Consider the following 15,740-nt stretch of genomic DNA (forward strand, 5'->3'; position numbering starts at 1 on the left):
TACTATATCTTCACATTAAACAATACAATATACCAATATTTTGATATTTTTGCACACCCATAATAGTAATGCATAGAGTCTAACAGTATACTGGAGGGATCAACTCAGTGTTGAGAATAATGACAACTATGGAAATAATAACAGTACATACACCAGTCTATAGAGCTACAAGTGGGTTATATTTGTTGATGAGTTGTTTTTATTCATCCATTTATTATCCATTTAGTCATGTGCCCAAAAAGTCTTACCTAAATGACAGTGTAAAAATGTGTTGTTGTTTTTTTTTACATAGAAGTCAGTGGACCTGTTTCTTTTATTCAGTTGTTTTAGATCAATATTGTGATTTAAAATGTCCAAATTCTAACATAATAATCTTAAAGTGTCACAGATTAAAGTACGACATGTTTTCTTTAATTGACTATTTGCTTTATTTATTACTTAAGTCTTTGATCATTCTCTATTAAGGCTAAATAAAGTGTAATTATTGTAAAGCAGTACAAACTATACTAAATTTTCTTTTTAAATATGCATGCTTACAGTGTACGCTCCAGATTAAGTCCATCCCACTCAAAGATGTGAGTGTGAAGAGTACCACACGGATCCGCTCTTGTACTTAATCTGCAGAAAGCCTGAGAGATTACGTGACATTTACATATATTTACTCAACAGCATATGTCATTCAGCCAGCGTGCATATTAACACAAGATCAAGACTCACAAGAAGAAATTGATGCCCCACTGACACGTTAACACTTCTGTCATGATCCCGTCAAGCCTGTATTTTGAAACGAAGCAGAAAATGTTGATAGAATGGAACAAAAGATCACTTAATGGAATGGTAATGGCAACTCTGCGATGAAGTTCAAATTCAGTGCCGTTTTTAACACAAAATATACTAGTTATTTTGCCTGGGATTTAAAATACATCTTCGAAAAGTATTACCAGTGAATCTGAATTAGCCAATGATAGGCCCATATCATAGGCTGTATATATAGATGGACATAGTTAACCCACTAGCTGGCTCCATTGACTCCAGTTGGCTTTACCATATATTTCGGACTATAAATCGCTCTGGAATATAAGTCGCACCAGCCAAAAATTGCATAATAAAGAAGTCGCACCGGACTATAAATCGCACTTTTTTATTTTATAAAATCGGGGACCAGGACCGACATTTTATCTTGAAAAGCAATTTCTAGTAACAACAATAGAATAAAGAACAACAGGCTGAACAGGCATTAATAAGTTAACGTAACATATTAACAATTCACAATATTCAGATAATTATAGCAGAATGGTTTACCAAACGCTCCATCTCACTCCAAATTACTAAATCCATTGAATCCACTGAATACTTCATCCTCGGTGTCACTTCTGAGCTGACACTGAAGTCCATGCTTTGTCATCCAATGACTTCCTGGAAAGTTGCATGGTTTACCTACCTGGTTGCTGTGAAGTTGTGTTCTCCATTCCCGCTTTCCACCAGTCCCTCACAGGTTTCTCACTTACTCCAAACTTTCTTTCTGCTGCTCAATTACTGTTTTCTGCTGCATATTTCACTACTTGCAGCAGGACAGAGGCTTTTTCTGCAGGAGACATGCGCAGAAAACTGATTCACAAGCCTAGAGCCTCTCGCAGCTGTCAGTGTGAACATTTTAATATATAAGTCGCACCGGACTATAAATCGCACGACCACGCAAACTATTAAAAAATGTGCGACTTATAGTCTGAAAACTACGGTGCATTGAAAAATTGTCCCCTTTCTCTGTAACTGCTGCTGCCGGACTCGTGATTTTGGTCTTAAAATGTTTGTATTAACCTACTCTACATGATCCTGGTGTTGTTATTTCGCTATTTTATCCATTAATAATTTCTTATTCCTAATATAGAACTCTGCCCCAAATTATATAACCAACATAAGCCTCAATGAGCTTCATTTGACTGTGGAGCTTTGGCTCTTTAGGAGGAAAAACAAAAGTAAAAAATATCACATGGGACTGAAAAACATCTCAGATTTCTGCAGAATCAATGAGTGAAGCACTAAACTGACGGGTCCAGTGAGCTCTTTAGTTTCACATGAACAAATCTGATTAGACTATCATGGTTCTGGATCGAGAGAGAGAGTTGTGACTTATCCTGCTGTATAAAAATGATAGAGATATCATTCTAGATTTGCCAGGCAAGAACTACTTCTTGAGTTCAAAAATTACAAAAAAAAGTTCAATCATCAGATTTTAAATTATAAAGGTTGACACATTTCAGAATTTTTAGGAAAAAGTAAAAGCTCTTATGCAAACGTGCATGAATCACTCTAAAGACAACTTCGAGAGGGGAAATGAGAAGGGGAAATCCTAGTCTCCTTGTGGTGATGTGGCGGTGAATTACTTCGCGACACATAGACCTCGACGAAGATCCATAAATCAAAAATGATGGCAACAAGGCAACGGTGGCAGTGTGTGTTGAGTCGACACAGAACTATAATACGGTCTGTAGTCCACTTCTTTTTACAGTTTATGATCCATATCAAAGCAACATTGGGTGCTCTGGAGGAAAAAACGAAAGTTTAAAAAAAATCTAGATTTGCCAGGCAAGAACTACTTCTTTTGTTCAAAAATGTTTAAAAAGTTCAAATTCTGTCATCAAATTTTAAATGATAAAGGTCGACACGCTTCAGAATTTTGGAGAGAAAAAAAACAAACAAACAAACAAAACAAAAAAAACCGCAAACATGCATGAATCACTCTAAAGACAACTTTGAGAGGATAAATGAGAAGGGGAAACAGATATAACATGATTAAAAGCTCTGTAAACTTGAGTGCACAGATTAGGTTTGCTTAGTAAAAAAAAACTACTACTAAACTACTACTCAAGTAACTGTAAGAGTAACTGTCTTGAGCGTAACGTCTGATTTATAATTTTAAGTTAATGTCATTAGAAGAACAACAGATTAATTAAATAATGCGCAAAATATAGTTTTTTCAAAGAACAGGCACAAAAATGAGAAGAACAAAATGATATCTGAAGGAGCCGCACAAGAAACACAAATGTTCAAATCATTTTATATTCTCCACATAAAGCTTTTGTCACTTGTAGACTTACTCACAGTGGGAAAAGTAACAAAAACTTTCACTCAAGTAACTATTAAACTGTCAAATATGAAGTCGGAGTAAATGTATGGTGTTTGGAAACTACAAGGATAAGTACAGCTTTATTGAAAAGTTACTACAGTTCATGTTACTAAGCTCTATATGTTTCATAATTTCAGTGACATAATTTTCTATGATGTTCCGGTAATGTTTATGTGACCTACATATGGAAAAACAAGCTTTATCCTTTAAGTGAACATCTGCTCCCACTGTTAAACGTAAAGGAGGGACCGACTCTGTTAATGGAGGATCTGTACGTAGAGGTCACGAGGTCCGGCTGACTGCAGATGTGACTGTTAACCGTGAGAAGGCCCTGTGTATTTAGTCTAAGACTGATTTAAAGCCACATTATGGAACTTTTCTGGTGGAGGGGCTGCCACCTGCTGGTCTGCGTGGAGATTTTTGCCCGCTTCGCTTGACCAGCAAGAATCACACGCTTTGGCAAAACCCAGGGGAGACAGTTGCTCTGTAGGTGGAGGTTTGTCCACTGAGCTGAACGTTTCAACTCCCACAGATGAATGCTGTCACTGTGTCCTTGGGCAAGACACTTAACCTCCCTCACCTCACTGTCTGTGTGAAAAAGCTCTATATAAAAATATGAGCACATTTAAAAAAGAGAATAACACAAATGACTAAGAAACAGTACGGTTTCTGCAGAATCAACAATCAAAGCACCAAACTGTTATTACTCTCAATTTACACATTGGTTACCAGATGTTACAAGAACTTTGAAGGAGATGTCTTCTGATTTGACAATACATGATACAAATGAGCGGCTCTGGTCAGATCATCTCACATTAGGACAGAGGTTTTTCACACTCTATAGGCCCATCTGGATCCAAACAGAATCTAAAGCCCATATCTCCATGGAGACAAGCAGGTGATGACAAAGCCAAGTTAAAGGCCAGGGATCTCATTTACAAAGTGTGTTATGCACATGCAGAGGTGGGTAGTACTCAGTGACATATAGTCACTTTTTGAAGAAATTGCACTTTTCAGAGTATTCTGATATCTACATACTTTTATTCCTACTTGAGCTACCATATTTTTTGGACTATAATTCGCTCTGGAGTGTAAGTTACACCAGCCAAAAAAATGCATTATGAAGAAGAAAAAAACATATAAGTCACACTTTTTGTGGGAAATTTATTTTATAAATCAGAGACCAGGAACCGACATTTCATGTTGAAAGTCAAGTTTTAGTAATAACAATAGAAGAGAGAACAACAGACTGTTAACGTCACATATGAACAGTTCTTCAGATAAACTATAACATAAACAACAGAACAGAACAAGTTTACCAAACTCTCCATCTCACTCCAAATCACTAAATCCATTCAATTCTTCATCCTCGGTGTCAATTCTGAGCAACTCCGCAACCTCCGGAGGTAAACAGAGCGTTTCTTCCTCTTCTGTGTCGCTGTCGTCAGACTCAGCATCAGTTCCAGTTAGAATTATTCGGGCCTTTCTGAATCCCGACAGGATGGTTTCGGTTTCACTGAAGTCCAGACTTTGTCCATCCATCCAATGACTTCAGGAAAATTTCATGGTGCATCCTACCGGTGTCACAAGTTTCTCGCTCACTCCAAACTTTCTTTCTGCTGCTCGATATGATTTTCTTTTTGGGGGCATTTGTGGTCAGTCTTCTCAGTTGTCATTATAAATTTGTTTAAATTTTCAGTGGTGCGGAAGTAACGGTGCGATCGACTGACATGACACAGACAGGACAGAGGCTCTTTCTGCAGAAGACATGCGCAGTAGAGTCAAGTGACAGTGGTACAGGAGGAACAGGAGCAGCAGATACTGACACACAAGACTAGAGCCTCTCGCAGCTGTCAGTGTGAACATTTTAATACATAAGTCGCACCAGAGAATAAGTCGTAGGAAACACCCAAACCATGAAAAAAAGTGTGACTTGTAGTCCAAAAATGACGGTACTATTTTTGATTGAATTAACAGTACTCTTATTTGAGTAAAAGTTTTGGTTCCTCTTCCCGCTGTGAGTAAGTCTGCAAATGACAAAAGCTTTCTGTCGACAATATGAAATGATTTGTGTTTCTTGCTCCGCTCCTTCAGATTTAGTGTTTCTTATTTCTGTGTCTATCCTTTGAAAAATACCTGATTTTGTGCATTACCTTTAATTTTATGTTCTTCCAATTACATAAACTTCAAATTAAAGCAGATGGCACGCTTCTGAGTTTTAATACTTTTGACAACTCTATTACGAAGTCAGCAGACAGCATGGGACCGAGAGACAACCAAGAAACCGGGACTACGTGACCATCTAAAATCTGCATTTTAACTGTATTTCTTATGCTTTTTTTTATATTTGCTTACGTAATTTCAAACCTGACGCGCCATCTTCCTCGCTCCCAAGAGAAATTTTGATTCAAGTAATGAGTTAAACGTCTCCATCAATAACAGCTGCGCTCAGTCTGAAACGCTAATGAAAAACTCAAGATGGAAAAGAGGCGAGTGAATGAGAAGCTTCCAGGAGGAGGCGCTGTGCCAGAGAATGAAACCACAATATAAGATGATTGGATTCAGATAGATACGGTTGATTCCCGTGTGTCCCGCTCACTAAATGTTGATATGAGCGGAGCCTCCAGCAGAAATAGAACACAAACTTTCCGACAAAATTGGTTTATTTGTTTGAAAACTCATTATTAAAGGAGACACATTATGCAGAGTTGGCTTTTATGAGCTCGCGTTGTTGCTTCATCAAAAGTATTGCATTGTTTTTGAGGCAAGGTTAAAGAAGACATTGCGCTTGTGTATGTCCTATGTAGTTTTAATCTACGACACTCATGGAAAGAAACAAGTCCACTTAAAACAGGTACCATCCCACCAAAGGAAGGAATAATTAGAAAAGCATGAAAACCTGTCATATTTTATCGAAGGCTATGTTCAGACTGCAGCCTGAAATGACCCAAATCCGATTTTTTCGCCCCTATGTGACCTTTATCTGATCTTTTAATGACGATAATGCGATTTTTTCAAATGCGACCCAGGCCACATGGATATATGCTCCTAGAACTGTTACATATTTGATCTTTTGACATGCGACTTCAGTCTGAACGGCCAGGTCACATTCATCCCACCTACACGTCAGGCTCGAAGTCTAGTCAATGGAGGGAAAGCGAGGTTAGCGAGTTTATTCATATTTGGGGGGATCGCTGTATTCAGGTTAAACTGGAAGGGTCTCATTGGAATTGGGTGGTTTTTGACTAGCCTGATTCATGAGCCAGTTTCACTTCGTACAAACCGTCTGACCTCGCAGCGTTAGAATTCATTCGCTCGATGGTAGGCAGATACTTTTTTTCATTTAACCAATCACTGCTATTTGGTCGTAACGTATGTAATGCGCCGCTAACGGGACTAACTGGTATATTAAGCTTTTCCCAAATCCCATAGGAAGAAGGACAATAACATCTTTCTCCTTGAGAAAATCCACCAAACATTCTCTTTGTTCTTTAAATCCTCGATCTCAGGAATCGTTGCCAACACAGAATATATGGCTCTTCGCTGACTGGCTGGTGCCCAAACTCACTCTTCTGGGTTTTTGTGAACCGTCTAGTGTATTCTGATTCCTGACCTAGTTGCTGAAGAGAAATGAAATTGAGAGGAGGCACTAGGTGGCGCCAGCCTGGCTAGTTTTTGACATGATTGCCAAAGAAATGGCCGATTGTGGCTACAGGTGGTCCTGGCTCCAGTGTCAACAAAAAATAAAGAGCCTCTGAACCAAATAAAAGGAGACTAAAGACTCAAACAAACAAAGCGGCCGTGGACGTGTAACCTGCCCATTTTACCAAGGACTGGATGGTATTTTTGGAAGACAAGCCTTGTGTTTAGGCGACTTCCATAAACGCTGAGCACACTCGCTGTGTGTGATGTGTGCGGGACTCTTTTGGGGCATTTAAAGTTCACACATGTGTGATCTACGTACAAGTCACATTTAATTGGAAGTGTGAACGACCACATTAAAAAAAAATCAGCTTATACAGAAAATATCCAAACTGAGCATTAATCCCTGCAGTCTGAACGTAGCCTATGTGACCATACATCCTCCTTCTGGGACCCTAAAAAAAAACATCTGAGAGGAATTTCCAAATTATTCCAAAATGTCCAGGATTTTGACAAATTTGGCCAGAGTCTTGACTCTGATCAGATTCATTCCAGCGACACCTCTCTGCAGCGTCCATCTAAATCAGGTGTCTCCAACCTGTAGCTTTACCCCTTTACAAGTAGCTCGGAAAGGGATTTCTGAATATACGTATTGTACTGAATAACTAAAATTTCATTAATTATCATTGTAAATGTCTTATTTTTAACTTTGTGCACAAATAATGGTTAATGGTTATATTCTTCAAAGCTTGTACTAACTTGATGCACATCATAAAACAATATAAAAATCAAATCTTACAGAAATACCTAGAAGACTAGATCCACTGTCTTCACAAGTAAACCACGACTATAACTAAACACCTGCTTTTCTTCTTTTTCTTTTGATACAGTCATAAACATTACATTTTCTGCCTTCTTTGTCATTATTATTACTTTGCACAACCATAAGAAAAAATGCCTAAAAATTTTTTCTCATTTTGCTTATTTTGATACGACCATAAACGATAAACTTCTGTGCCTTTTTTAATCATTATTATTAGTTTGTACGACCGTAGTATGAGGTAAATATTTGTAATGTTCTGTGATCAAGGTACATAAGAAACCACATCAGTTTTGAAACTATGTCGTGAACAATGTTGGGAAGGTTAGTTTTAAAATGTATTCCCCTACAGATTACAGATTACAGACCCCAAAATGTAGTTTGTAACGGAATCTATTAAATTACTTAAAGTGAGTAACGTAATCTGAATACTTTGGATTACTTGATTTGCTGTAGAGAAGCAAAAGACTAGGAAATCGTAACATAAGATGTTTTGTCTGATAACAGAAAATAAAAAGGCAGAGTCTTTACTTAACCAGATTAAAAATATTATTGATAGAAGAAGAGGAAACACGTCCACGCCGCATGATTTAGTCCTGTTAAATCCTGTTTTAGTCCTGGTTTAGTCCTGGTTTATCCTGGTTTAGTCCTGGTTTAGACCTGGTTTAGACCTGGTTTAGTCCTAGTTTAGACCTGGTTTAGTCCTGGTTTAGACCTGGTTTAGTCCTGGTTTAGACCTGGTTTAGTCCTAGTTTAGACCTGGTTTAGTCCTGGTTTAGTCCTGGTTTAGTCCTGGTTTAGACCTGGTTTAGACCTGGTTTAGTCCTGGTTTAGACCTGGTTTAGATCTGGTTTAGATCTGGTTTAGTCCTGGTTTAGTCCTGGTTTAGACCTGTTTAGTCCTGGTTTAGTCCTGGTTTAGACCTGGTTTAGTCCTGGTTTAGTCCTGGTTTAGACCTGGTTTTAGTCCTGGTTTAGACCTGGTTTAGTCCTGGTTTCAAAATGTGAAAACAGGAAAATATCGCCGTGTAATCCATTTATTTCAACCAAGTAACTGTAATCCAATTACCACTCACTGAAACAGTAACTGTAACTGAATACAGTTACTCATAATGTATACTTTGATTACATAACTTCAGTACATGTAATCTGTTACTCCCCAACACTGGTCATGAACAGGGGCAGGTTAATATAAATTTTTTCTTCTTCTCGCTCCTTTTCGAGAAATGCTTTTCTGTTGTGTACAGTGTCTATGTAGTATGTGTATGATTATCGTTTCTCTCTTGGCACAAACACGAAATAAAAAAGGAATCAATCGATCAATGTTTTATAGGCTGTAACTGTACCATCTAAGGCTTGCCCTCTTATATCGACTCACTTTCTTTCAACCGCAAAAATAAGTCTCAGTCGTTTTGTAAAAATAACTCACCAGACGCAAAAGGTTGGAGACCCCTGATCAAAATTCTGCCTTTCCCCTCCTCGCTCGTGTGCTCTCTGACATCTGACACAGCGAGGGGACACACCGCTCCTTTTGATCACAGAATGCACTTAGAATTATGAAGCGTATTGCCAAAGTATTTAAACTATTGTGAAGAGGTTGGATGTCATAACTCAAACTCGAAACCAGGTTTTAATTGACCAGATTTACTCTAATATTTTTGGAGATACGTTAAAGTTTTAGCGTCGCAACAGAAGCGTTAAACGGAAATAGTCCCGCCCTCTCTGCACTATCTTATTGTAAATATGTGATCAAACATACATTCTGATAAGGGCTTAAGCCTGTATGTTTGTTCTGCTCTGTATGAGGCACAGACAGAAAACTCTCTGTCTGTACTGTATGTGAGAAGTGCACAGGAACAGGGAACACAGACTAGATATGTTAGTTTGTTTTCGACTGATCACTAGCGCTCTCCCTCAGAGTGGTCACTTGATGTTGCTGTGAAGTGTCCGGTCAACTGATTTAAACAGTTTCTGGCATTGTCTTCCTACTCGTGGAGTCAGAACGACAGCGCCATCTGCAGACCCACTTCCTCAGGACAGTATCCCAGGTGTGTGAGAGTAAAAAAGCCCCCTCGTCCCGGTTTATCGTCCCACGAGCATGTTTCCTTATTTCGATTGCATCTTTAATCCAGCGACGGTGTTTGTTTTCCTCTGTCCCGATGATGTTTGCTCCATCCCAGTCCATAAGGTGGTTTTCTCTTTTACAGCGGTCAGATATGGCCGATGTAAGTTGTTCCTGTCCTGCTTTGTGTTTTGTTGCTCATGTTTTGCCTTTGCTATTTCCTTCTCGCATTCTGTCTTATGTTCCTTTTATTTTGTACTGAACTCAGTGCCTTTTTCCCCAGTGTGTGTTTTTTTGCAGGACATGTAGGGTTTTTCATATATGACGTTACATTTATGCTCCGTTTCTATTTTGTCTTTCGGGTGGACGAGTATTTGCCTGAGTTTTCTGTGCGGTTTCACTGGTGTGTTCATATTGTCTTTTCTCATTGCCCTCTGCACTTTTTCGGTTCCTTTGTTTATTGCCCATTTTGGATACTGGCATTGCTTCAGAGCGTCTTCTTCCTGTTTGTCTTGTTCATCCGTTATAACGTTGGCTCTGTCAAATAATGTTCTTACAACAAGAGTCTGTGGGCTGTGGGACGTTCCGATGTCCGTAATAGATACCAGTCGGTGTGAGTTCGTTTTCTGTGTATTTTAATTTTGATGCTGCCACCTTCCCTGTGTGTAATGTTCATGCCCCGAAAATGTATTGCATTGTTTGTTTCTTCTTCAGCTCGTGTGTGAATTCAGCTTCCTCAGAATTCATACATGAGCTGAAACTGTCAGGTACGAAAACAAACTCTGGGTCTGAAAAAAGTAACCTAATAACATAAATTATTGGAAGACCAAATAAACCTCTTTGGACTAACACAAACTAGAGTAAAATAAATATAGGTTACATAGACATATATTATTGAGTTGTGCCTTTGCAGACCTCTAAAATCCAATGAAATGCAGTAAATTATATACAGTAGTTTGTCCAAATTCCCGTGAAGAGAACCCCACACCACCTGCAACACATAATATCACAAATGCAACAGAAATTACAAAGTACAGGCGTTTTATTTTCCCCTCCGAACCAGGTGTCCTCGTTTTTGATCAATTTGTTGTCCCTAATTTGGCCATGTGTTCTTCTCTCTTGTACAGGCTGATGCTGAGAGAGGAAGCCCCCAGCGCTCCTCCGAAGAACATCGTGGCCAGCGGAAGGACAAACCAGTCCATCATGGTGCAGTGGCAGCCCCCACCCGAGCCCCAGCTCAACGGGGTACTGAGGGGCTACATGCTCAGGTACATGCACCCTCCAGCACCGCGCAGAAGCAACGCTATGGTCTTGAGTAGTTGTTTTCCATGTGCTTATCAATGATCTCTGCTCACTTTGGTCAGGGAATCAACAGTCTGACATGCATCGTACCTGACCGGATGAAAACTGGTGTCCTTATCGTTAGCGTTATCCTTCTTTATAGTTATTTATTACCCATCATAATGGTTGGCAAAAGGCACAGTTGTCTTACTTTTTGTTTTGCTTTTTGCTGACTTATCTACATTAATAATACACTATACAATATTAAGGACACTGAACTTCATTCATTAAATGTTCTTACCAACAAATTTGCACTTAAGGCCTTCTTATGAACATTTATGGCATTCACAAAACTTTTTCTTAACTGAAAATGTTCATCTGGAGCACTTGTAAGAACAAATATCCTACTGTTATTATTGGATATTATTACTCTCATAATGCAACAAACAAATCTAATTCCTCCATGATTGCAAGTTATATGTATATATAAATATGTATATATATATATTTAATAATTTCCTATAAACATATGACTATGTTATCCAGTAACATTTATGAGGAGTTTTACAGAGCATGTGTCTGTTGGGTGTAACAGACTTTCTCCAGGCTGCAGTGAGCCTCAGTCTGTCCCAGCCCCAGTGTCTCCATATGGGCCTCTGTCACAGTCCTGCACCTGGTCACAGCGCTGGACTCAACACCAACATCACCCCCCTGACTGCCCATGACCTTTTGCATCTTCACCCCGCCCCGCTCTTTCGCTATTTACTGCGGGTCTGCGATCACGGAAAGTGCGATAAATACAACGAAAGTCTATAGGTTTATGACTTAAATATTCCCTCACTGAGTGTGTTCATGTGAGACATTTGAAATCACAGCTGAAGCTGTAAAACAGCCGTAGTCTGTAGACGCTCCACCTGACTTCCTCGTTCATTCTCTCCCTTGTGCTTCTGCATGTCATAATACCAAACATATATATGTGTTAACTCATATATGTGACATATAACACATAACACATATGGGCTGACAGATGTCAAATGTGTTGCATAAAAGAGTTTAAAGAAACAAAACTGTAGCGCTGTAGAAAAATAATTTATTAAAATATACCAAAAAATACTCTTGGTGAAATATCAATACAGCAGTCCATGATATCAATACTGCATCATCATATTAAACAATATGATGTTTCAATATTTCAATATTTTTGCACACCCCTAATGATCACTGAAGTAAAAAAAAAAAAAACAAAAAAAGAATAAACTCTCTTTCTTTTGACAATAGCATATTATGTAAGTCATAGTACATAGTAGTTTTGTATATCTGTGTAACCCCTCAGTGGTCCAGGTAGGTTCCATAGTGGTCCATGAGTATATCCTTGTCTATGTGCTCTTGTTCTGATACAGCTCAAGAACATTCTAAAGCTGTTCAAGAAAGGCAAATTTCTGTCCCCTTTAGCAACTCTCTCTGAAATGTGGTTTGGAATAAAGTTCATATGTTTAGTCCCATTTCAATTGTTGTATCAAACCAATGTCAGATTTCCCTTTCTTATGCTGCTGCGTGGCTCGTTCCAGGTACCGTCTGGCGGGTCTACCAGGAGACTACCAGGAGAAGAACATCACCAGCCCGGAGACCAACTACTGCCTGCTCAAAGACCTCATCATCTGGACCCAGTACCAGATCCAGGTGGCCGCGTACACAGGAGTGGGACTGGGGGTGTACAGCAGTCCTGTCACGGAATACACTCTACAGGGAGGTAAGATGGAACAATATCGTGTACTTCTACTTCGAGTACCTCTATTTTCAGATCTGTGTTATAATGTTGTTTTCTCATCACAAATATACCTGGAGTTGTGTTTTGTTTTATTCACACATCCTTCTCTCAAACAGTTAACAACCTATTCCACTTTCTATTCCACAGAACGTGCTCCACTGTGTTTTTAAACTCCACACACCTTCACTAGAATCATTTCCAATGTAAAATAAACAAAAGGTAAAAGGTAGCTGTTCACTTTAAAACTACCACTTCATGACTTCACAAGTTGGAACAGAGCATTTTGAGCTTTGGAGATGTAGGACAGACTAATAATAAAGGGTTACTCAAACATGTGTGAATGAAACAAAACACAACTCCATCTAAACCAGGGCTAAACGATCGATTTGGAGCGAAAATCACAATCTCAGACAACACGATTTTGGGAGCGTCAAATCCGCATTTTTTGCAGCATTCCTAAACCCAATTTATGGATTTGTGGACCTGTGTCGAGGTCATAAGAGTGTTTAAAAGAAGTGGACTAAGTAACTATAGCATAAACAACAGAACATAAGTTTATCAAACTCTCCATCTCACTCCAAATCACTAAATCCATTGAATCCACTGAATTCTTCATCCTCGGTGTCACTTCTGAGCAACTCCGCGCAACTTCGGTTGTCACTGAAGTCCATGCTTTGTCATCCAGTGACTTCCAGGAAAGTTTCATGGTGCACCCGCCCGGTTGCTTTAAGCTGTGTTCTCCATCCCCGCTTTCTGCCAGTCCCTCACAAGTTTCTCGCTCACTCCAAACTTTCTTTCTGTTGCTCGATTACCATTTTCTGCTGCGTATTTCACTACTTGCAGCAGGACAGTGGCTTTTTCTGCAGGAGACATGCGCAGAAAACTACACAAGCCTGGAGCGCCCTCTCACGCCTGTCAGTCTGAACATTTTAATATATAAGTCGCACCGGAGTATAAGTCACAGGATCAACCAAACCATGAAAAAAGCGTGACTTATAGTCCAAAAAATATGGTATCTAGTTTCAAGACTAGTCTACGTTTCGATTAGTATCACATTCTCAGCACTTTTGACAACCCTTGTACATTTTATATAATAGCCAAGCAGTTTTAAAGACTTATAACTGTTACGGAGTTTCAGTTTTTCTACTTGTGTAACATCATTCAGACCAAACAACTCCCAAATCCATAGACATATAACATCCCATTGTCCCATCCGTACTCAATGCCAGCTTGATTTGCTATGTACCCTTTAGCTCCCCTCCCCTCCACGCTGCACTGTCTTTCCCATCCCTGGTTTACACTCCTATTAAACCGTATTAGAATAATGAATGAGCCCAGTGCTTCCTGAGTCTATAAAGCTGTCGGCCGCTCTTGTAATAATGACTGGATCTTTATGCCCGCTTGCATGTGTGCGGGGCTAGGCTGATCTTTAATAACTATAATAAACGCACGAATAAAACCCACTTTGAGGAATGATCGCAGTTAAACAAGATTTAGCCCCGCGACCACTTCCTCTTTTAGTCATTTACCGTCTTCCGCTTTGCTTTCGGAAGTTACTATATTAGATTGGAAGGACACATATTATGCAAAATTAACAGTGTTTTTTTGAGCCTTTAAGCGTGTTATAATGTCGTTCACTCGTCAAGAACATGCCTGGACTTGTATTTCGCTTCACTCACGCTTGTCGCTTGTTTTAGTAATCCTCTGTAAAAAGTCGTTTGTCTCTAAGTCTTGAGGCAGCTGATTTTGGGTGCGATTTTTTGCTTCTCCCCGAGTTCGGAGAGGCGTGACCCGACTTTGTGTCTTCGTGTGCGACTTTGAAGCCGCTGCGTTCCTCTTGTGTGGTGTCAGTGTGACTCTGAGCTGCTCTGTCGGATCATAACCACCAATGTAATGGTGGTGTGACGGATGTGATGAATCCCGACCACCTACCTAAATTAAAAAAAAATTTAAAATAAATAAAAAATAAAAAATCTGCGTCAGCCCAGTAAAAACCAGTAATATCTGATGTTTTTTCTACTCAATTATGCAGAATCATCAGAAAATAAACCATAAGCAACAACACATGTGCCCAGGACTAAACCAGAACTGAACCAGAACTGAACCAGGACAAAACCAGGTCTAAACCAGGACTAAACCGAGACTAAACCAGGACTGAACCAGGGTTAAACCAGGTCTAATCCAGGACTAAATCAGGACTAAACCAGGATTAAATCAGGAATAAATCAGGACTAAACTAGGTCTAAACCAGAACTTAACCAGAACTGAACCAGGACTGAACCAGGACTCAATCAAGACTTAATCAGGACTAAACCAGGCCTAAACCAGAACTGAAGCAGGACTAAGCCAAGTTTAAACCAAGTCTAAACCAGGTCTAAACCAGGTCTAAACCAGGTCTAAACCAGGACTAAACCAGGACTAAATCAGGACTAAACCAGGTCTAAACTCAGACTAAACCAAAAATGATCCAGGACTAAACCAAGTCTAAACCAACGTCTAAACCAGATCCAAACCAGGTCTAAATCAGGTCTAAACCATGTCTAAACCAGGTCTAAATCAGGTCTAAACCAGATCTAAACTCAGACTAAACCAAAAATCATCCAGGTCTAAACCAGGACTAAACCAGGACTAAACCAGAACTAATCTTGGACTCCTCAAACGTAAGTGACACCCAGTCCACAAAACAGAGCTGTTAATCCAATTTGAGGTATTCTTTGAAAGCAAAAAGGTGAGAGTAGTTCCTCACGTGGCTCAGCTCCGTTTTCTGAGCATTTCTTGCGTTCATTCCTGCATGGTTACATTAATATGTCTTGGCATGGGGGTTATCTGCTAGTTTAATTGTTTTCTCCTTGGTGATTCACTGTGCTGTCAGTAGATGTCAAGCTGCACCCGTTGATTGATTACACGGTGCTTTATTGCGTTGAAATATTCAATAGTTTAATTTCCAAATGTTAAACCTGATGATTTTTATTACTGACTAGACCCTCGAACTCGCCGTGTTGCAACAGTAATCATCATTTTGACAATATCCGTTTTATCTG

At 39.3% G+C, this 15,740-nt stretch overlaps 1 protein-coding gene across 1 annotated transcript in view; it reads left to right on the forward strand.

Moving 5' to 3' along the window:
* The window catches only part of LOC110174021 (protein sidekick-1-like), a 260,668-nt gene that overhangs the window by 149,288 nt on the left and 95,640 nt on the right, over positions 1-15,740 (forward strand). The window contains 2 exon segments of the mRNA XM_020940057.2: positions 10,778-10,918; positions 12,500-12,681. Coding sequence (XP_020795716.2) covers positions 10,778-10,918; positions 12,500-12,681 — 323 coding nt within the window.

This window comes from Boleophthalmus pectinirostris, unplaced genomic scaffold, assembly GCF_026225935.1.
Source record: "Boleophthalmus pectinirostris isolate CB_2022bp ecotype Guang Dong unplaced genomic scaffold, ASM2622593v1 HiC_scaffold_22, whole genome shotgun sequence".
In the NCBI taxonomy this organism is placed as follows: Eukaryota; Metazoa; Chordata; class Actinopteri; order Gobiiformes; family Gobiidae; genus Boleophthalmus; species Boleophthalmus pectinirostris.